This window comes from Eurytemora carolleeae, unplaced genomic scaffold, assembly GCF_000591075.1.
Source record: "Eurytemora carolleeae unplaced genomic scaffold, Eaff_2.0 scaffold280, whole genome shotgun sequence".
NCBI lineage: Eukaryota > Metazoa > Arthropoda > Copepoda > Calanoida > Temoridae > Eurytemora > Eurytemora carolleeae.
Window position 1 is genome coordinate 130,883 of NW_019396193.1, and position 24,618 is coordinate 155,500.

General features: G+C 32.1%; 1 protein-coding gene across 4 annotated transcripts; it reads left to right on the top strand.

Moving 5' to 3' along the window:
* The first annotated feature begins 727 nt into the window (after positions 1–727).
* Positions 728–12,647, top strand: LOC111697788 (uncharacterized). Of its 4 annotated transcripts, XR_002764382.1 has the most exons (12): positions 728–1,980; positions 3,278–3,336; positions 3,495–3,662; positions 4,060–4,161; positions 5,000–5,092; positions 8,030–8,090; positions 8,539–8,667; positions 9,002–9,071; positions 9,678–9,883; positions 9,974–10,452; positions 10,745–11,666; positions 12,305–12,647. XR_002764382.1 is itself a non-coding variant. In XM_023467912.1 (11 exons), the coding sequence occupies exons 2-11, from the start codon at positions 3,334–3,336 to the stop codon at positions 11,321–11,323; spliced, it is 1,890 nt and encodes a 629-aa protein (XP_023323680.1). In that variant the 5' UTR covers positions 728–1,441; positions 3,278–3,333; the 3' UTR covers positions 11,324–11,486. The 4 variants fall into 4 exon arrangements, 3 of the variants coding, with proteins under 3 accessions (XP_023323680.1, XP_023323682.1, XP_023323681.1); XM_023467912.1 differs by lacking the exon at positions 12,305–12,647 and having other exon boundaries at positions 728–1,441; positions 10,745–11,486; XM_023467914.1 differs by lacking the exon at positions 12,305–12,647 and having other exon boundaries at positions 728–951; positions 10,745–11,486.
* The last annotated feature ends 11,971 nt before the right edge of the window (positions 12,648–24,618 follow it).

Below are 24,618 nucleotides of genomic sequence, written 5' to 3' on the forward strand. Positions count from 1 at the left end.
AAGCAGCTTTAGGGGTGAATTATTTAGATCCCCCCCCCCCCCTCCTCCTCCACGGGTTTCAAGGAGTGAGTGGAAAAATCAATTGATACCTTTTCACATTGTGTATATATATATATTTGTAAGTATTGAATCTCAATAAAATGTTATCCCAAAAATGTTGTATTTTCCTTAAGTCTTCTTAGGTAAATCTAAATTATCATTATCATTTATTTTTTCTACAAACAAAATTATACAAATAAACATATTAGTTTTATAACGTTCAAACCTACATCAAATCTTATTAATTATCATTGTTATTATTATTATCATTATTATTATCAATGTTCTTATGATCAATAAGTATTATTGCAATTATTATAATTTAATTGATATTATTAATGATATCAAAATTATAAAAGTATATTATTTTTACTAGCAGCGGGAACCCCTCAAAACAGTTTATCTATATTATTCCTTTCATTATGAAATTTAGCTTCAAGGATATTGTAATTGGAAAAACTGATTATTATTGTAATTATATTCATCATTATTATAATCTTATGACAATATAAGATTCTTTTTTTTTAACATTTCAAATTTGAGTCGGACAATTTATATTGGAAAGAAACTCTGAAAACACAACGAATTCATTAATGCATATTTACGTTTCATACTATTTCTAAAATGTGGCAACTTTACAGATATCGCGGGGTTGTGTTACATAACTCAGCGTGTGCTGTAAAATGTGCCTCCTGCAGTCTGCTGTATTCCGTCCAACTCACGTTCCTTCATTGTGCACAAGTATATATCTGGTCACGTGTACTGCTGGAGACACGGGGCTCACGAGGCTTTTTCTCTAGATACACGGGACTACACTCCTCCTCCTAGTCCTCTCTAGTAGAGAACAATACTTCTACTCGGATCTCAGTCTATAATATTAGTTCAGCTCAATACTCCATACAGAGTAGAGACGTGAGTAACTCCGATCACGGTGATAATCGTTTCGATACTGACATCAGTATTGTTGATAAACATTGTGTGTACTGTAGAGTGTGTACTGTAAAGTGGCTTTAGCCGGATTTCCTACTTAATCGTGGTGTACCGACTACATTTAGTACACAATCAGATTACAGGGCTGTCCTTAGCTCTGTTAATTTGTTTAATTAGTGTCAAATTCAATTTTTCAGGTTTTCTCCCTCGATCTCCATCCCCCGTCAAGTAACTATTAAAAACAACTAAATTAATTGATTCATGAAAGTGTACTTATTTACATTTTTTTCCAAGCCTAGCAATTAAACATTGTTTTTATGAAAATAATCAAAGAACTCATGATATTAGAAGTTGTTTTACCGTAAAACAAAGTATTTTTCGATTTCTTTATTTATCTTAAACTTTATTGACTTCCGATTTCAGCAGTTCAAATTGTTCGCTTCTTGTACTCTTGCATCCTGTACTTTCAGCAGTAAGTTTTTAATAGTACAGTAGGCCCTGTACTTCTTAAAGTAAGTGTTTTTTTGTACAAAACCTGTACAACCTAAAGTAAGTGCACTGTAAAACAGAGTTTCGAGCTCTTAAAGTAAAGTCACAGCTTTTCCTGTACTTCTTAAAGTAAGTTTTTGTTAAGTACCCTAGTCTACGTTCTAAAGTAAGTTGTTAATGTATGGGGAGTAAAAATTAAATACCCCCTAAGTCACAAAAATAAAAGATCATTTTTGCATTTAATTATATCTAAAGTTTTAATCTTTAAAAAAAACAAGAAAGACGATCTTTATATTTGTGAAATAAATGTACTGTGTCTTACTTCCTTCTGTACATGTACCGCGTTACAGTGAGTACATAAAACGTAGTCTTTGACCTGAATTGTGTACGTACAAATTATTGCATGCAATCGTGACTATATCACCGTGAATCAGTATCTTATGTACATTCTATGTACAGTGAATAGTGATAGATTAAATTCATATGTGTCACTGCCTAGTGCTTTATTATGGCTGTTTTTATGTAAGAAATACATAAAATGTAATGTTAAAAATCTAATTGAAGAATTGCTAAAAACATGAAGAATTTTTTATTTAATTGTTACCCAAATAGTTTTAGAAATTAAGGCAAACTAAACGTTTTTTGACATATATATTTATACAAAAACATGGATCTTAGTGGAATGTGTTAGAAAATGCGCTGAGAATTAATTTTATTGATTTAATGGATTCAATCTTTTTCAATTTTCTGTTAATTTCTTAAAATCCCTATTTATAGCTTTATGATCCAATATGATATTTGAATAAAAAAAAGAAATAAAATCTTTACTTGTTATCTCTTATGTCTCATATATTCTGTGGTAACCCTATATTTATTAATACTAAAATACAACTTCTGAAATTCATGGTTTAAGCAATTAAAATTATTTTTTTTGATGAAAAATCTCTAAGAGTTTGTTAAGATATTTCAGTAAGGGAGCAAAATCGTTGATAATTTCATGACCTCTCTGACCATAAAACAATGGCAAAACTCTTTATATTTCATTTCCATGAAGTAGTTCAACATCAAAATGACTAATTATGTTGGTATCAATGAAAATCATTCTGGGTTAACTCTTCCTCTGAATCCTGAAATATAACAATTTCTTGGATTTGACCTTTATCTCGATTTAAAGAAATTGCATCCCATCTAACTGTATTTAAAGGGACTCTAAAGGAAAAATTAATGGAGGTTAATGCAGTATAGTGGTCAAGTGTCTCTGTCTGCATCACGTGACCAGTATACTGCACTCCCATTGGTGGGAGTTCTTGTGACGTAATACGGACATATAATTAATATTATCAATTATATCTTTTAAAAATGAAATAAGAATTATAAATAATAAGTGGAGAAAACAATTAGGTTTCTCCAGGATATCTTTGTTTTCAGATTGGTTGCTTATTTGCTGAATATGATCTGTTTAAACCTCTATTTCTATACAAAATTGTCTATATATGAATTTTCGTATAAATTTGACATTATTTTTGTATTAATTTCTCGAGACAGGAACATCAGATATAACTTGCATTGGTCGATCAAGAGCTAAAGTGATTAGCTTTCAGCCTATACCCCTTTTAATTTTTCCTTTACTGTCCCTTTAATAATAAAAAAAATATTCTTTGCACTAAAGAGCTTTAATGATGTGGATTATTTAAATCTTGACCGAAAGACGACATTTTTATTAATTATCGTCTTTCGAAGTCAATAGATTTTGGTTGAAATGTAACTTGCATCTATATTTGTACTATTTTTTAGTTATTTTTAATTGTTGACACTTTAGAAATCTTCAAGTTCATAAAAGGAACAACTTCTGTTACAGATAAGAGGAACTGAACAATGGTGAGTAAAAAATGTTATTTTGATTAAAATAGTTTTTTTTTATTTTTCCATAATTCTTAGTAATTCATTAAAACCATCACTATATGAACATAACATGTTTTTTTTTTAATAATGGATTACTAAAATAAGCCAATTATCTTATTTTTGCGAATTTTTAGTCAGACCCTTGCGATCAACCCAGCTTGCCACGAGCGGAAAGGTCCCCATACCTGTCAGCCAATAGTGTGGCGCACATGTACGCCATGGGTTGCGCCGGCCCACCTGACCTACAGGATAATTCAGGCTCAAACTCCGCGCCAAGATTATCTGTAAACTCTTCAGACCAGGTGAATATTTTTCCATACTTTAAAGATTTAAAAAAATGTTTAATATATAGATATCAACCTAAACCTTTTTTAAATTTATTTTTCATTTTTTCATAATTTAAAGATATGAAACCAAAACCAGAATTTTACATTTTTCATACCAGAATTTTTCATTTTTTCATAATTTAAAGATATGAACCAAAACTAAAACTTTTCATTTTTTTAATGATTTAAAGATATGAACCAAAACCAGAATTTTTCATTTTTTCATAATTTAAAGATATGAACCAAAACTAAAACTTTTCATTTTTTCATGATTTAAAGATATAAACCAAAACTAAAACTTATCATTTTTTCATGATTTAAAGAAAATATCTTTAAAACTTTAAAATCATTTAAAAAATGTATTTCTCGCCAGGGTCGACGAATGAACATCTCCGACCAAATATCCAACAATAATAGAAGGAGTAATATCCCTGACGACCTGGCGTGCTTTCTACAAAAACAAAATCAACGTCAGGTTAGAAAAGTATTTTTTTTATGAATTAGGTGAAATTAATTCACAGGATCTATATTCAACATATAGATCTATATTCAACATATAGATCTATATTCAACATGGGATCCGGATCAAGATTTAACAATCAAATTACATTGAGAAATTTCAATTATTTTTAACACAAACATTTGTGTTGGCTCATTATTTTGTAAGCATTTTAACATTTTCCTGGATCCGGTTCCAGATCCGGATCCAGGAAAATAAAAGATAAGCTTTTTATAAATTCAGATCCGGATCGGATTCGGCAGATCTGGATCTTGAGAATTGATAAAGTAATACTATTATTTTTGCATTTATAAAAGCATATTATTTACACATTTTTTAATTATTGTACTTTTATTCTTGAATATCCCGGCCTTAACCCAGATATCCCCCCTATATCTGATATCCGTCCTACATCAGATACCCGCCCTATATTTGATATTGGTCCTACATCAGATATCCGCCCAATATCTTATATCCGCCCTACATCAGATATCCGCCCTATATCTGATATCCGCTCTACATATGATATCCGTCCTACATACGTCCTAAATCCCTGTCCTCCAAACTCCCAGTTTATCCATGATATCCGTCCTGACTCTTCTAGCCCTCTCCTCTCATGATTGCCGTCTTACTTTTTTGTACCAATCCGCTATCCGCTATATCCCTGATATCCGTACTTAACCCTTATTTCCGTCCTTGCTTCTTGGTATCTAATCATTTCCTGATATCCGGATAACTCCTTGAACCCGTCCTATCTCAAATATCCATCTCATACCTAGATATTCTAAAATACGTTCTAACCCCTGATATTTAGGCTCGAATGGAAACCACAATGAGATCCTTCCCCAGCTGTAGCGATCAGGAAACTGAGAAACCGGATCTAAAAAGAAAAAGAACCAATCACGAGGTAAACACTTAAAAATAATATTCTTTAATGGGAAAATTTACTATAATTTAAGGATCGAAAATCAGTTTGAAAGTGAAAAAATAAAACTTGAACGTTTAGGTTACCGTACAGGGGGGGGGGTCGTGATATCATGGGTAATTACATTTCTCCGAGTACACTCAAAATGGCGTACTTAAACCTTTTCATGATACCGAAGCCAAACAAATCTTTTTTGTTTTTAACAGAAAATATTATTGAAGATCTATAGTAAATTTTGAGGAAAATTAAAAATACGTTCCCAACATTTTCATCTAAATCCAGAATAATATATAAAATATGTTCACGTTGACGCAGTAAATAGAACTGATTTTTCACGTGAACACATGTTTATATGAAGAATTTTAATTGTAAAAATCATAAACTTTTATCTTCAAAAAAACGTTCTTTAATTCTTTAAAGGAACCAAGTTTTGACTTAAATTTTAAGTTCATGGTTAAATGCCACTTCTGACTTAATTTAAACCTGAACTTTGACCGTGAGGTTAAATATTTAACCCTGTGGTTAAATATTTAACCTCACCGAAATCGACGAGTTAAAATTTAAACACAGGGTTAAAATCTTGAAATCCTGCATTTTCCCTATTTGTCTATTATTCAATCATCATTCAGCTGAGAAAGTGGCTTTCAACTTTACGATTTAAAAGTGAAAACCTTGTTAAAGAAAATTCACGTTTTAGATAAATTAATTTTTGCATGTAAACCCAAAAAACGGTTGTAACTCGAAATATGTTTTGTTTTCGGTTACGTAATAACAGCTGATTAGCGATGGTTACGTAATATTCTCCGTAAATCCTTTTCTCTGATTGGTTCAGATTTTTCCCGGGAAATTCAAATTTAAAATTAAGAAAGTTTAATATTTAAGTAGTTAGTCATTATTTTACAGAACTTTTAACCTCGAACTTAAAATTCGCGCATTCTTTAGTTTTAGACTCTGAAAGTGTAAATCTGTCGTATTTCAATCACTCAATTATTTGATCCGACCGAATTCATAGTTTGAAATATCTAATGTCTACAACATCAGATTGCAAAGATTAGGTGTTAAAAAATTAGAGTTTGTGGCAAAAACTCAATTCCTTTCGATTACTTTAACAACAACAAAAACATCAGTAAACTAAAACAATTTTATGAACACTACAAAATGAGGTTTATTAGAAAAAAAAAACATTTTTTTAAACATAAATAATGAGTTTTATTAGATCAAGAAAATTTTTATCATCATCCCTATTTTATAATGACAAATATAAATTTCTACTTTTGTTGAAAATGTGCAAAAATTTCATTCTCATTTTTGTAACTAACCTTCATTCATTGGTATAACTGCACAACATGTTTCTGCACAAGAGGTCTTTCTAAAGGGTGAACCTAAAAAAACCACACATAATACAAATTCTTCTCTAATGGTTTTTTGCATTATGATTCAAACAGTTTTATTGGATATATTTTAGTGGTTACATATATATTTGAGTATTTGGAAACTTTTAGTAGTCTTCCTTCTGGATTTGACGGCCTTCTTTGTCTATATCACCTTGTAGTCGGTGGGGCAGAGATGCCACAAATGTCTACATAGAGCCTTATCATTGTCAATCTCTCCATGCTGCAATGATGGCTTTCTTCAGCTGTTGTTCATTAGAGCATTCTTTTTCAGCAACCTTTATATCATGTGCGTGTGCAGAATTGATAAATGATCTCGTGTGCATTGATGTCAGCTATAAAATTTGTTCTCACATGTTTTCGTTCTATGAAAATATTTATTAGTTAAGGAGTAATTTCACAATGAAAAATAATAATTACTCAGCAAGCACATTATTTGATAAAATTGCTGAACAGATTTTATAGACTGAAGAATCCTAATATTTAGAAAGTCTGTTTTCTATTAAAAACAAAAGCAAGTTCGTGGTACAAAAATATGGTGCCCCTTATCCCCCGATTTTTTAGTGACTCCTGATTTAATCCAATCTTTCCGCGGAGATAGAAAAGGTTTAACTGATTTGAATCTATTAAACTATTTGATCTAGTCAAAAGTTTTTAACTATTTTTTTCTTCCGAGTTCCTTAAAAGTAAAAGTAAAAAAATTATTTATTAATGAAATGTAACAAAAACACACAAAATAAAGTGTTCCAGGAGAAAATATTTAAAAACTTCTAAAAGTAGAGGTTGTGGGAATATTTCCCCCCAATTCTAAAAAAATATAAAAATAGAAATAAAAGGAAAAGGAAAGGAAAGGATAAGGAAAGTTACATATTTATTGTTTACACTATATTTAATATGAATTACTGGTGGATTTTTCGACGATGAACTAACAACTTTTAGAGATAAAAATTATAGATTTATTTGTAATGTTAAAAAAAGTAAAAAAAGCTTTATGGAGTGTGAAAGAGATATAGGTTCTATTAAAATAAATATTGCCTTCTTTTGTCACAATTAGTTCAAAAAAAAATAAAAACCTTAAAATTATTAATTAAATTTCATATATTAGGCTTCATTTTCCCCGTTAAATTCGTTGAAGTAAATTTTTCATGAAGTTGAAACTTAAATAAAACGGACAGTTGAGAGAGAGAGACAGACAGAGAGAGAGAGAGAGAGAGAGAATACTGTCAGAACACGTTCTAGTGCACGTGAATATAGAGCGTAGGCAACTTATCCAAATAAATCCATTTTTACACGTTTGAAACCCATAGATGTGAAATTGTGCATATTTGAGCACGTTTGGTCAATTCTTTAAAAAAAAAAGATTTTTAGTGCAATTTGAAAACTGATTAATTGAGACAAATTCTTTTTTTCAACTTTGTTTGTTTATTAGTAAAGCAGGTTTATTCAAAATTTCCTGCACCCCGTACTGCAAAAATAATATCACAGCAACATCATATATTTAAATGTTTTCATAAATTTTATATTTTAGGATCCGCTTTCACACAAAATAATAGAAAAAAGGAGAAGAGATCGCATGAATAGTTGCTTAGGTGATAACAATAATAATGATAATGATCGATAATGATAATGATAATGATAATGATAATGATAATGATAATGATAATGATAATGATAATGATAATATTAATGATAATGATATATTAATGATAATGATATATTAATGATAATGATAATGATAATGATATTAATTATAATGATATTAATGATAATGATATTAATGATAATGATAATAGTGATAATGATAATATTAATGATAATGATATTAATGATAATGATATTAATGATAATGATATTAATAATAATGATATTTATGATAATGATATTAATGATAATGATATTAATGATAATGATATTAATGATAATGATATTAATTATAATGATAATAATAATAATAATATAATGCCATGTCATAGATAATTTTAACAGTCATGAATGAAAATAAAACTGATGAACAAGAATAAAACAGTTTTTTTTCAGCTGATTTGAGTCGATTGATCCCCTCCACATACTCTAAGAAGGGGCGGGGAAGGATCGAGAAGACGGAAATCATTGAGCTGGCGATCAAACACATGAAGCATCTTCAAAACCATATTTGCCCGAATCAAGGTAGAAAGTGTTCTCCAGAAAACGAAATTAAAGGAGTGACAATTGCGGCATGTCCGGTTCAAATTTGGAAGATGATTCTATTCCCTATGATTTTTCTATAAATGTTTCTTGCGATGCAGAAAAATTAAGATATTTTGCTAGAATTAGACACTTTTCAACTTAGACAATATTTTCCACATTTTCAATATTTCTTTTACAAATAATTATTCAAATTTACGCTGCCTGTTTGCGGATAGGATCATAGAAATTAGCATTCAAATTATGAATTTACCTTTACATGAATGTTTTTGTTTATAATTCCTTTTAATATGATAAAATTAACTTATTTTTTTAGAAAATTCGACAGTGGCAACAGAGCCGGAGACCGGAGTTGTAAACAAATCTTCCAGCCTCGAATCTTTTAGGTAAGTTCAAACGTGATGTTTTCTTTAAGAGCGGAGGGGCAAGGGGGCAGGGTCCGGTTCCATGTCGAAGCCCTCCAACGAGATTTCGTTGGTTTCGTTAAAAAATATGCGAGAGGAATGCAATATTTAGTACGGTATTGCACGTTTTTCGTTAATTCAGATTTCTTTTTGAACTTTCAACTAGGAACTTAACTGAAGTCAGAAACTAATCACGTGAATCACGTGATCAAGCTTTGATCTTTATCTTATGCAATATATTTCTTCTTCAATATCCTGTGGTGTTCATATTCTGCAGGGATAACTTTGATAAAGGGTTAAAGCATTTATTCCCAAATTATTATAAAGTGCTCGCAATAAGATATCGAGATCAATACTCCAAAAAAAGTTCTGACTTCTAGCGATATTAAATCTAGCACGTTTTCTTTTTAAATATTTGAAATGTAGTATTCATTTTCAAATATACACTAGTTTTGAGATAGAAATTTGCAGAGCTTTGCCTGATGATCAATGTGCGTGTTTTTTCTTCCATCCGGGGATACTACATTATTTAGTACTTTAATTTTTATCAGATTTTCGTAGATTTTTTAATAACATTCTTTGTTCTAGGGTTGGATATCAAGAGTGTTTGACGGAGATAATGCACTTCCTCGTGGAGAAGGAAGGGTTGTACTCCGAGGACGGATTCTGTGTCCGAATGCTCACACATCTCCAGAAACACTACGAAAATCTGGGACGAGCGAGCACATCTGAACTCCACAATAGCTCCAACCAAACCTGGAGCGGAACAAATCTCCCCTCATCTAATGCGAGAGGTAAAATATTTTAATGATCTTAATATCTCTCAAGCATATAATTTTCTCAACTACGAAACAGGACTTGAGTTAATGAATTATTAATTTTAGAGGTTCAAAAAGATGAAGATCTAGAAAATTCTGAGAACTCTGAAGAGTCTGGATATAGTTCTAACAAACCCGATGAGGTTGTAAACCTCAGCATGAATTCCAGCGAGGAGAAAATAAATCAGCTGTATAAAAACGAACATGGCGGCCGGGGCTACCAAAACGAACATGGCGACGCGGCACGTGGGTATCAAAATAAAAATGGCGGCGAAGAGATGAAAGCTAGAAGGATGAGCGAATCTGAGAATAGTATTATGAAGAAGGATAATCAAAGAAACTTCTTTCATCAAAGAAGTGAGGAAAGGAGTTTAATATCAGGACAAGGATTAGAAGAGCGCAGAAGAACTGTAGAAGAGGAGATCAGGAGTCAGAGAGGAATTTGTGGCATTGAGCCGGAGTATAAGTCCCTACCGGAGCAAATGGATACCAGACTACGCACTGGAAGTGGAATCATTGATACAGAATGCCCCAAAATGACCATGGTAAGAAGAAAAACCAATTATTAAACAAAGGAATTGAGCTTTTGCCACAAATTCAGATTTTTAATCCCTATATCTGAGCATTCCAATATTGTAGACCTTAGATATTTCAAACAATGAGTTTGTTGGATCAAATAATCTAAGTTTAAAATATCAAATGGATACACATTCAGGTTGCAAATACATAGGGATTAGAAAAATTAGAGTTTTGTGACAAAAACTCAGATCTTTAACAGAAAGTTTATTTTTATGTTGTTATATTATGTAGTAAAATATAATTTCTTTTTCTTTCTAGGATTCTATGGACTGGGAACAGCCCAATGATCTGTCAAGGAAGGGAAGGGAATCTGAGTCACAAAATGGAGGTTACAGGCAGTCATATAAACATAAATCAACGTTGCTTCATAACTTCAACCAAGCCGAGAGGGAGTGCAGGGAGCGGTTGCAAAAGAGACAAGAAGATCGAGCTTTCGCAGAAACCAAGGCTAAATCCTACTCAAGCTCCCACCCTGAGCAAAGATCCTATCATGTTCAGGTTAAACCAGACCCGGAGCTCCTTGCTCATCCTTCCTCAACTAGTCATATGTCAACATTTACTGCTGAACCTGCAAAAGCCCTTCCTTCCCAAAGCATTCCAATCTTTGCTTTAAATTCAAATGGTTCGTATTATGTACCAATGAGCGTTGATATCTCCGTAATCCATCCGTACATGAACCTGTACAAGGAGGAAACCTGCCCGATCCTTCATCCTGTAACAATTTCCGTAAATTTTCAGCCAGCGCATATTGAGCGGTCAGCCTCCAAAGCCAACCTTGGGGTCATTCATCAACAGCAGTCGGTCATTAAACATTGGCGCGACCAACCTTGCTTGTGAAATTCGTCTTCTATCAGTGTTCAAACAAATCCGCGGAAATTATCCAACTTAGGGCATTGATCTCAACTGTATACAGGACTGGTAAAACATTCAATCCATCACTTTTGCTGAAGTAAAATTAAACCGTTCTCAAAATTAGAGAAATCTTTTTACATACAGGAAATGTCAGGTGTTTGGTTATTTTAGGATGGTTTATTTCTATGATCCAAAGGGGTTAAAAGAAATGTTTAAGAAGATTTCTTAAAATTAGAGATTCGGTAGAAAACTTTATATTGTATTTGTAATACTGGTTTTTGTAAACTACAGTCATATTGTTAAACGTCTATTTTACCCAATTCAAAGGGTCTGTAAAGGAAAAATGAAAGGGGGGTATAGGATGAAACCTGAAAATATCAACGTGGAACGATACATATAAGACATCTATCTGATGTTCCTGTCTCGAGAAATTGATACAAAAATTCATATATATATATATGCAATTTTGTATAAAAGTAGTAGGTTTAAACATCACATTCAGAAAATAAACAACCAATCTGAAAACGATTATATACCACAGGAGCCTGAGAATCTCAGGTTTGCTCCTGGTATAGTTTTTAATTTCTAGTTTGCATTTTTAATACATATAATTGATAATAATATTTCATATTGTCAGTATTGTCTGTTGTGCAGTGTAACGTGGTAACGTGTTTTCCCTCTGTATCACGTGACAACAATACTGCACTGTCATTGGCTGAAGTTCTGGTGACGTAATATGGACTGTACGAACTATATGTATTATGTGATAATATTATCAATTATATCTATTAAAAATGCAAATAAAAAAATTATAACAGGCACAAACCTGAGATTCTCGGGTTTTGTAGGATATGGTCTTTAGATTGGTAGTCTTATGTCTTATGTCTTATATGTATCATTCAACTCCTGAGATTCTCAGGTTTCATCCTATACCCCTTTCATTTTTCCTTTACAGTCCATTTAAAGATTAAAAAACTCTTAGTAACTGATTGTCCTTATCCCTTAAACACTACGTCGACCAAGATTTGAAAATTAGCCTTTAATTAGAAAAAAAAATAAGAAAACTGGTTTAGAAATTTCCATACCAAACCAATTAAAAATGGCCGCCTGGTGAAATTTCGCAAAATTCAATTGGATTTCTCCAACCCATCAATGTACCTGCACTGTGTAACATATATCTAACTTGTATTTTAATTGATTTATGGATTATTTTCAAAATTATAAAACAAATTGTTATGTATCTAGTGTTAGTATCAGTGATTGGCCTGAAATATTATTTATTCAAATATATATATTCGTGTTAAAAAAATTGAGTTTTATGAAAGGTTTCAGAAAATGTGTACTTCTTGTACAAGGTTGCCCGAAAAGGATGAGACTTTAATGACTACTGCAACTTTAAAACTCTTTTATATGGTGTCCTACGAATAGGGTTGAATGTATTCTTCCATATGCTGTATAAGATATTATTATTTCCGTTTATTTCGTTAAAAATATCTTTTACTCTAACATATTTTACTTTGAAATCAATTTTACTATATTATGACTGCCCTATGCTATTTGGATTATTCTTTAATTGGTATCAAACAACTTAGCAACTTATGGATGAAGACATTTTAAACTATTCACTAATGTCCTGTTTTGTGGGACACCCTGTATAAACTTAAAGTTTGAACCTATGTTTTTACAGTAAATTTAGTTGGAGAAATAATTTTGAAACGAAAGAATCAACTTTACATCTAAAGAGAGCAGTAAATGTAAGAAAAAAATGCTGACTAATTCTCTTTACACAAAGGGTGCATCTCATCGAACATTTTGTAAGGACAAAAATGGCAGACCATGTTGTAGGTCGACATTGTCATGATTTTAAAATTGATGGTATGTCGAAGATTTGGGATTTATAATATGAATTGTCAAGGATGTTAATAAAAAGTTTATGATACGCACATGGAGCGTCGCGTTGTATCGACATCGTCTTCAATTTACGTTTCATTTGTGATTATGCCGCCGTAAAATGATTATAAAGATCGTCTTTCAGGTTTTCGTATTCAATGTCGTCTTCCAACGCGTTCGATTTCCGGTCGTCTTCTAATATTTAGATCTTGTTTGTCAAATTAGGACAATTTAAAAAGAAACTTAAGCTTCAAAATATAATGAGAATTATAAGGTTTTTTCTAATAAGATGCAGTACGAATAAGATATCTTTTTCTAATAAGATGCAGTACGAATAGCGGATATCTTGTTCTATTAATAAGATAGTATACGAATAGGATATCTTGTTCTAATAAGATGCAGTACGAATAGGATATCTTGTTCTAATAAGATGCAAATAATAATAGTAATAATAATATTACTAATAATAATAATAATGAATACTAAAAAGAAATATATTTATGCAAAATAAAGCAAACATGGCATTTATAAAATGTAATATATTTCATGCTGAAAATTGGCTAAGGCTTAAATAGTCAAAACTTCATTCTCAACAAAGAAATAATATTAATACATTTTTGCAGTGATACACATATAAAAATAAACAGTTAGGATAGTTATTCGTTACTTAGATAGATAGAGGGTTTGGATGAATTGAATATAGCTGTGTTGAGGTGGAGTAGTTGTGGGGGGGGGAGAAGGCGCTCCTTGGGGGGTATCCTGGAATTTACTCCTCTCCTGGGACTAGGATATCTTTTTGGAAAAAATGAGACAAGGGGTAGTGAAAAGATAATCTGTATATATAACATAAAGTAATCTCTGTTTGTCTATCTGTCTGTTTTTATATCCAATCATAACTCATGAACCCATTGACCGATTTGCCTAAATTTTATCTGAGAACTTTACGGAAATGTTCTTAGTTTGGTTTAAATATTTCAAATTGAGTAAATTTATTAGGGAAACTTTATTTCCAGTCAAAGTTTGGTTCCCAAACTTGTCTGTTTATAAAAAATACTACAGGTTGTCCCAAGAAACATGAAAGTTGGTAAATAGTTTTGAATGTCGTCTTCCATACACTGTATTAGATATTAAAGGCTGTTTGCAGTTTAGATCGTTTAAAAATCTTTTGCTCAAATGTATTCTACTCTGAAGTTAATTTTACTGTAATGACTCCTCCTATATAATATTTTTATTATTGTCTCTGGTATTAAACAACTGAACAAATTATGGAAGAAGACATCCTAAACTATAATTTACCAATAGTCATTTTTCGTGGGAAACCCTGTATTACACTAGCTTTTAAAAAAAAAAATTTTTGTAATTTGTTCCTTTAAGTTACAAATGATGATCAAAATATCGAAAGAGATTTCTAGTTCTAGTTTTGTTAAGATTTAAATGTTTGTTTTTTTGTCCTCCCCCCCCCCCTCCTTCGGGTCAGGTATCAGTACTACTGATTTATATTGTTCTTTCCTTACAGTTCAAACAGGGGTAGGGGGCAAAGGGGGTGAGTGATTTGAATATTTCTTTTAATTAAAAAAAAATATTTTCTCAATTTCAGTAAAAAATTTGTAACGTTTTGCATAAAAAACTTAAACAGTAACTTTACAAACTTTTGTCCTCCTTCAACGTTATAATTAATTCTGACAAGCAGCAAAAATCACGCAACCTCTCATTACTGTTATTTATGTACTTTGTGATTTGCAGTCTTTAAAGAGCCGGAAATTAAAGATAGGCATTTATTTACAAAATACCATTTTGAAAACTCAGCTATATTTTTTGGTGTTAAGATATGCATTACATTGAAGATAAAGTTCTAAAAACAGTAAAATATAGAAAAGCATGATGAAATATTATTTCTTAACATATACATTGGAAGGCGATTATATCAACACAATGAAGACATCTTTCGATTTCAATTTTGATTTATATTAAGCTTTTAAACGTCATGGATACACATAAGCATAGAAGTCAAGAGAAGCTGTCGATTAAAAAAGCTTCTCTTTGTCAGAAATATTTGCAGTTATCCAGAATAAAAAGTTTTATCAAAAATTAAACTTTATCCGGTTTATGTGACGTTTAAAAAAATATGTTAAAAAATAATTTCTGACACCTCTAAATATCCCAGGGAAAGATTTACACCGTCTTTATGCATATTTTGTCAGATAAATTGATTTACGTAAAACTTACTACAACGCTGTATCAACATATTTACAGTCATAAATTTTCATCTCTAATTCAAAATATCGGAATCGACTTTAAATAATTTATCATTTAAAAAGTGTAAATAGCAAATACGGTGGTCGTCTTCATTATATTGATATAATCGCTTACCATCGTACAAAAAAACTTCATTTAAGGGGTGAAAATGGGTTAAAAAATTGGACGGACTGGATTATATTTTGAATAATAAAATAATATTTTACTATAAATATCTTTCAACATTTACGTATCTTAATTATAACAAAGAAATAGTATTTTTTCTTTTACGTCGAAAATTTGAGAATTTTAATTAAAAACATATTTTTCAAATTTTAAGATTCCGCAGAAAAATTTGAAATCATTTTATTCGTCATTCAAAATATACGGAGAGGCGTAGTCGGGGGGTTGTAAAAAACTTTTTGCGACAAAGTTGACATTTTTTTAAAATATATATTTCAATGATTTTGAGCCGGCCTTTCATTTCGTTTTTTAACCTACACAAAAAATTATCCAGTGAGTTTTTTTGGGAAAACCAAAACCCAGGGCGACACTTCAAAGGCGACCCGGTTCTGAAAATTGATGCAATATTTTCATAGGTGCCCCCCCCCCCCCCATCTTTCTACAGGAAGGGTGGGTTATGAAATACAAAACCTAATAAATGCATAATTGAAATCAACAGCATTAAACACTGCATTTACAAGGTAAGTATAATGTAATATACAAACGAAGGGAAACTTGTTCTTATATTTTATTTTTCAGTCCACCATTGTACAGTGGCACCCAAATAGGTGTGAAAGAAACGGAGTTTCAATTGATATTGAATATAAAATACGGAAATTTTGCAGTCAGACAGAATAAGAAATATGTTTTTTTTGGGTAGCAAGCGAGTTGGACTTGAGTTGTATCTCAATTGATAGATACACACTAAGAAAAACAGAGTGTGTTGTATCTGAATTGATACAGACACAGATACAGACCACTGAGTTCTGGAGCAAGTTGTATCTGGAGTGATATATCCTAAAAAATATAGAGGTTGTATCTCAATTGATAGATCTGACAAATACAGACGTTGTATCTGGATTGATAGATACTGACAAATACAGAGGTTGTATCTCAATTGATAGATACTGACGAATACAGAGGTTGTATCTTGGTAAATAGATACTGACGGATACAGAGGTTGTATCTGGATTGATAGAAACTGACGAATACAGAGTTTGTATCTCGAGTGATAGAAACTGACGAATACAGAGGTTGTATCTTGTTTGATAGATACTGACGAATACAGAGGTTGTATCTGGATTGAAAGATACTGACGAATACAGAGGTTATATCTGGATTGATAGATACTGACGAATACAGAGGAGGTTATATCTCGATTGATAGATACTGACGATACAGAGGTTGTATATCGATTGATAGATACTGACGAATACAGAGGTTGTATCTCGATTGAAAAATACTGACGAATACAGAGGTTATATCTCGATTGATAGATACTGACGAATACAGAGGTTGTATCTTGATTAATAAATACTGAGGAATACAGAGGTTGTATCCGGATTGATACTGACTTAAGAAAACTTATTTGAGTAAGGCATTTGTAACATACAGATTATGTGTTTATATAATCGGTCTACAGTCTGCAGTATGGATTTGTTTATAGAAGGACACGGATAACTCAGATAGGACTTGAGAGAAGGATCAGTTTTCAAGATTTTGTTTCTTTAATCTTTCACTATAAACTCAGGTTCATTTGAAATCTCTTTGGACCATGTATTCTGCACTTTTCGTCTCTCCTGGGACCATGTATTCCGCACTTTTCGTCTCTCCTGGGACCATATCCTGGACTTAACTCCTCTCCTTGGACCATATCCTGGAATTTACTCCTCTCCTGGGACCATATCCTGGACTTTACTCCTCTCCTTGGATCATATCCTGAACTTTACTCCTCTCCTGGGACCATATCTTGAAATTAACTCCTCTCCTGAGACCATATCCTGAACTTTACTCCTCTCCTGGGACTATATCCTGAAATTAACTCCTCTCCTGGGACCATATCCTCGACTTTACTCCTCTCCTCGGACCATATCCTGAACTTTACTCCTCTCCTGGGACCATATCCTGAAATTAACTCCTCTTTTGGGACTATATCCTGAAATTTACTCCTCTCCTGGGACCATATCCTGGACTTCACTCCTCTCCTGGGACCATATCCTGAAATTAACTTCTCTTTTGGGACTGCATCCTGTACTTTATTCCTCTCCTGGGACCATATTCTGAAATTAACTCCTCTTTTGGGACTGCATCCTGTACTTTACTCCTATCCTGGGACCATATTCTGAAATTAACTCCTCTCCTGGGAGCATATCCTGGACTTTATTCCTCTCCTGGGACCATATTCTGGACTGTACTCCTCTCCTGGGACCATTTCCTGAAATTAACTCCTCTCCTTGGACCATATCCTGAACTGTACTCCTCTCCTAGGACCATACCCTGTACTTTACTCCTTCTTGTGGTTGTTCATGTACTTTTGTAGGTGTAACAGGATCCCACATAAACATTAAACATTCAGAAAATTTACCTCTCTTGCTTTATTCGTGCAACGCGTATTGCATACGTTGCATTATGGTTGCATTTAGCAAAAGAATAATCATTTTATTGAAAAATCTATTAGAAAGGCTCCGATGCATAATTATCATAATAATAAAAAAAAACTAACGTTCATAGTTCTCTTCTCCTCTGAGCTCAGTGCCGGTACTTAGCCCTGACTGCAACCGGCCGGGACTGTACACTCCGTAGCCTGCCACCACGGACGGAACAGTACAAACGTCTTCAGGGCCAGTCTGAGGCCAGGTGACTCGTTCCGACTTTACAAGGTTAGAACTTTCCGCCGCTCTCTGAACGAGAATCCTATCCCCAGTGTAGGACGGACGGACAGCAGGTTGTATGCGACAGTTGTCCGTGTCCGACTCCACTAGGACCATGGAACAACTAGACAGGAAGCAGAGTTGACGCGTACGGGCGTCTGATAAGCCGGTACGCGTCGTTTGAAAATGCTCAATGCCGGAACCTTTTTGTACAAGATGCACAGTGGGCGTACAGTAGGGCGCTATCTCAATCTTTTTTGCAAATTATAAACTAAGTTTGTGCAGCGCCCTTAGCTAATATCATAAAGCTAAAAACCCAGAATAAGAATAAAAAGAAAATTTTCGATTTTGTAAAATTATAATTAAAAACCTTTATTAACTAAACTCAAGTATATGTACTCGGTTACTCGAGTGTCCCAACAAATATTGAATTAGGAATCTTCATTTGATTTACAATGACCTATCTGAGGTTATTTTTCCTTTTAAAAGCTAAGAATTCAAAATAATTTATCTTTTATGTATCTTCAAAAATAGAAAGTTTCCTTTATCTTTTTTTTATACAAATTGAAAACTGAAATAAGTGGAAATGTGTNTTTTCGTGAATTATTTTAATAAAACCACTGTAATTCATAAATTTTAAGAAAAAACACAACGCGATAGTTGGTCGAAGTCACTATAAATAAACCCACTGTGAACAGTTGATTTTGCAGAAATAGTGTGCGCAACATCTATGATAACCCTAATTCCTACAGGAAGATTGATTGATTATCTTAATTTATACACGTATATACAGCTGTATGATTAGTAAATCTGAGCCAGGCTACTTAGACAGGGCGGACCGCGCCGACAATTCATCCTATAGTTGATCCATGACTAGGACGGATCCAGTGTTGCAGGCTCTCCGTACTAAAGCTGCTGCGCTCCTCAACCAAACCTCTCTCTATCCGGGTCCTAACTAATACCGGAGGGAGTCGCCTTATCAAACTAATGTTTTAACTGTATGCTTTTTTATGTCGTTCAGGTTTTAATATGTTTTATTACATAAAATCTCTAAACTTTCTTTTGCAACAAGAAATAATTTTTTTTGTCAATCAATTTACAAAATGAAGAATGTTCATAATAAAAAATGTGATGTTTTTTTTTGTTAGCATTTGTTTACTGTTTATATTTCTAAATAAATAAAAAATATATTTATTTTGTAAACAATGTATAGGGTGTCTAAAAAACGGGGAATAAGGGTCTACAGACTCGTTTTCTAGATTGAGACCATTTTAAAAATCTTCGTACAAATTCCGATTCAATGAGCCCAATTGTAGATCTAAAAATGACAACTTTAAAGGCTGCTAAAGTTTCCAACTAGAGTGAGTAAATTTGGAAAAAAATAAAGTTAATCTCCGTTTTCCCGTAAGGGTCTATGCAGACTTGTTTGTAATCGGATTGAGATAATTTTTGATATCTACGTACAATCTCCGAGTCAATGAGCCAAACTTTCGGCTTGTAGATCTAAAAAAACAATTGTACTATAAGAAACTTCAACCTAACATTAAACACAAGATTGTGAAAACGGAGATTATCTTTTACTTTTTACTTCGCTCCAGTTGGATACTCTAGGAGCCAATAAAATTGTTATTTTTAGATCTACAAGACTATTACATTACAAACAATTAAGTCTGAAGACCCTTATTCCCCGTTTTTTTGAGACACCCTGTATAAAAGCAGAAAAAGGAGAATGTTAAGAATTATTTTTGAACAAGAAACAGCTGATAGATATTCGGATACAAGTCAGAACAATATACACAAACACATGCATTTTTATTATACATACATATACACACATATACATATTCTTTATACATATCATATCATATATATAAATATATATAGTTTTACACGTTATACAAAATACATATTCATCAAACTCATTTTATTCATTCATTATACACACATAAATATATATGCGTACATTATTATACTTACATACATATACATTATATTTACATACATTTACATTATATTTACATACATTTACATTTTATTTATATATAAACAATAAACACGTTACATTTCATCAATTCATACATTATAGTTACAAATTATAATTGTATATTGTTTATTCATAATTGTATGAAAGATATTTCATCTATAATTTGATAAAATAAAGCCAAGAGATGGGGGGGGGGGGGCATGAGCACACCTCCCCTTCTGTAGTACCCTTTCAACAACTTTTCTTAATTGAAGCTCATACGTCCATAATTAAGTATGCTTATTAAAAAATATGTATTTTTACGAGTTAAAAACATAGAAAATGTGAATTTTTATTTACTAATCTAAGAACAATTTTCCGAAAAAATAAAAAATTTAAACTTAAGCTATTAATTTCTAATCTTTTTCTTATGCAGTCTAATAATCATGGATCGTCTATTTTATTTTATATGCCTTACACAGTTTTCACAAATAGTAATATCCCTATTCAAATAATGATATATATCTATATAATATAATGTTAAACTACCATAGTAAATTGCATGAAAGATTGTAATCTTATATGTTTTCAATCATAACTCATTCTAATGAAGAATGTCAATGATCTGAATTTCCAAAATATAACCAGGATAAATTTGCTTTTCCCTTTTGCGTACGTAGAATGAAAACTAGAAGAGCTACGAGGTCACAAAGTCTCATACTGTCTAGTTTACAGTGATATTAAGCTAAAGATACAAATATAATGTTCTTGTTATACCCTGAGTACATTGTCCATTATAAAACGCTATTATATCTTCGGTCAGTGTACTGCAAAATACTGCAGAACTCACCGATAGCTTTGTTAGGGGTGAGAAGGTAAAAGCACAGATGTTTCTATTACTAAGAAGAAAAAATATTTTATTAGTCTGTTAAGGAATACTAAACAAAGACCGATAAATATCATTTTGATAAAGACCAGGACATAGAAATATTAATTTGATCTGACCAGGACGGAGAAATATCATTTTGAAATAATTGACCAGGACATAGAAATATAAATTTGATCAGATCAGGACTGAGAAATGTCATTTTTAAATAGACCAGGACATAGAAATATTAATTTGATCAGACCAGGACGGATAAATAACATTTTAAAATAGACCAGGACATAGAAATATAAATTTGATCAGATCAGGACTGAGAAATGTCATTTTTAAATAGACCAGGACATAGAAATATTAATAGGATCAGACCAGGACGGATAAATAACATTTTAAAATAGACCAGGTCATATAAATATTAATAGGATCAGACCAGGACGGAGAAATATCATTTATAATAGGGTCAGGACGGAGAAAAGACATTTTGGTTCAGACCATGCTACGGTAAAAAAGTATACAAATATAAACTTGGTGAGAAGGGATAAATATCATTTTCAGACCAGGACGGAGAAATGACAATTAGTTCAGACAGGCCCATTCCTTTGAAACCAGACCGGACGGAGAAATATCATTCAAAACCAAACAATAACGGAGATTAGGCATTTGAAACCATACCAGGACGAAGAAGTATAATTTTAAGTCAGACCAGGACGGAGAAGAATAATTATAATCAGACCAGGACCAGGACGGTATTATTTTAAATCAGACCAGGACGGAGAAGTATAATTAAATCAGACCAGGACGGAGAAGAATTATTTAAATCAGACCAGGACGGAGAAGTATTTTTTAAAATCAGACCAGGACAGAGAAGTAAAATTTCAAATCAGACCAGGACGGAGAAATATAATTTTTAATCAGACCAGGACGGAGAAATATTATTTAAAACCAGATTAGGACGAAGAAATATCGACATTCAAAACTAGATCAGAACGAAGAATTATTATTTGAAACCAGATCAGAACGGAGAAATATTATTTCAAACCAGATTAGGACGAAGAAATATCGACATTCAAAACTAGATCAGGACGAAGAATGATTATTTGAAACCAGACCAAGACGGAGAAGAATTATTTTAAATCAGACCAGGCCGGAGAAGTAAAATTTTAAGTCAGACCAGGACGGAGAAGAATAATTATAATCAGACCAGGACCAGGACGGTATTATTTTAAATCAGACCAGGACGGAGAAGTATAATTAAATCAGACCAGGACGGAGAAGAATTATTTTAAATCAGACCAAGACGGAGAAGAATTATTTAAATCAGACGAGGACGGAGAAGTATTTTTTTAAATCAGACCAGGACAGAGAAGTAAAATTTTAAATCAGACCAGGACGGAGAAGTATTTTTAAAATCAGACCAGGACAGAGAAGAAAAATTTTAAATCAGACCAAGACGGAGAAAAATTATTTAAATCAGACGAGGACGGAGAAGTTTTTTTTAAATCAGACCAGGACAGAGAAGTAAAATTTTAAATCAGACCAGGACGGAGAAATATAATTTTAAATCAGACCAGGACGGAGAAATATTATTTAAAACCAGATTAGGACGAAGAAATATCGACATTCAAAACTAGATCAGGACAAAGAAATATTATTTGAAACCAGATCAGGACGGAGAAATATTATTGAAAACCAGATCAGGACGGAGAAATATTATTTAAAAAGAGATCAGGACTGAGAAATATCATTTTAACCAGATCAGGACGGAGAAATATTATTTAAAACCAGACCAGGACGGAGAAATATCAGACCATGATTATTAGATAAACTATTTTCTCCACACACTTCTTATGTTACATTCTTTTATAAAATGCTAAATTTTCCGATTCTTTCTCGAAATAAATATGATTTTCTGACACGAACATAAAAACTCACTTTCTTCTCTCTCCGGGTCCACCAATATACTTGCAACATTAGCATTCCAGGAGTAACCCTTGAAACTTCAATTCTGCCAATATAAATTTAGAAGAAGTGCACTCCTATTGATCTTTAATTTGGTTTGCAACAGAAAAATTCCAAAATTAAATTTGAAGCAAAAAAATTATTGTTTTGGACTGTAAAGTTTATAAGGCTGATTTATTGAAGAATTAATTAATTCATTAGTTTAGGATAACATACTTAAAAATGAAAAGGGAGGGATAAAGAAAATATAAAATTTGGGTCAGTTATGTCCAACAAAAAGTTTCGATCCCCATCTCTAAAACTCCCACAACAAAATTGTGTAAAAGTATTTACTTTCAGATTTCATGAATGAAGTTCTATGACTAAACTTCCATCTTATCTTTCACTCTTTTACTTGTACTAGGCTAGCAGGGCGCTTCTCGCCCCATCTTCTATTTCAATATTTAATTGATGCTCAATCTATCTGCATTTCTCTTCGAAAAACAACGAAAACAAAGTTATTGAGTCGTTGACACAATCCAATATCAGAGACCTTATATACATAGAGAATAGAATATATAGAGAGGAATTAAAAGAATCTCTCGGTATGAATTTTTTAGGCCTTGTCTCAACACAACACAGCTAACTTCATTCCCTCACGTTTTCCAATACTTCTAAACAGAATAGAAAGAAGGAGGGGAATAAAATTTCAATTTTTTCAGTTTAAATGGATGATTTTGATTCAATACCATGCTCTAGGGCCTTTTGTACACGTCATATACTTTAGTATTGGCCTGACGGCCTTAAAATCTGAAACTGCACTGGACCTCTTCTTACAATACATGACTTGCCTGAAAGTTAGGATTTGCACACATTTTTGTTTTCTTTCGCAATTTTGCACAAAATTCCTCACCAAGTTAGAAGATTTCTTTAAACTTTCTTAGTTTAGTATTTACGCCACACTCGTTTCTATCTTGGAAAATCTATGACTCACTCGGTCAAAAAAAACATTTGAAATGATTTTCTTTATGATACTTACTTGATAAATATCTTAACAATAATAAGTAAGCTGAAACTGCAATGTAATTTGGTTAAGCTTTTTGAGCAGTGCTTAGGATCCGTTGGATCGCAAGATTGGCTTCCTGGATCTGGATCCGGATCCAAGGGATAATATATCAACTAAAAACTGCAAAAAAAAACTTTTTTACTCCTAAAACCGAAATCTGAACTTTTGAAACAAAAGATAGATTATAAAATTTACTCATTTCTCATGAATGGTTCATCAAGTTTTAGGATAAAAATAAGCGAAAAAAATGAAATAAAAAATTTGAAATTTTTTTTGTTAAAAAAATTTAGTAAATCTTAAGAAATTACCTGGATCCGGATCGATTTTTTTTTCAGTGCTGATCCGGATCCGCATCAAATTTAATGGATCCTAAGCTTTGTATATTAGACATAAAGAAATATTTAAAATTTTTAAGTTATTCTTTTATCCTTT

Coding starts and splice junctions, on each gene's coding strand:
- LOC111697788 (XM_023467912.1), top strand. Junction 3,663..4,059: donor CTGTAAACTCTTCAGACCAG/GTGAATATTTTT, acceptor ATTTCTCGCCAG/GGTCGACGAATGAACATCTC. Junction 9,884..9,973: donor CCCCTCATCTAATGCGAGAG/GTAAAATATTTT, acceptor TATTAATTTTAG/AGGTTCAAAAAGATGAAGAT.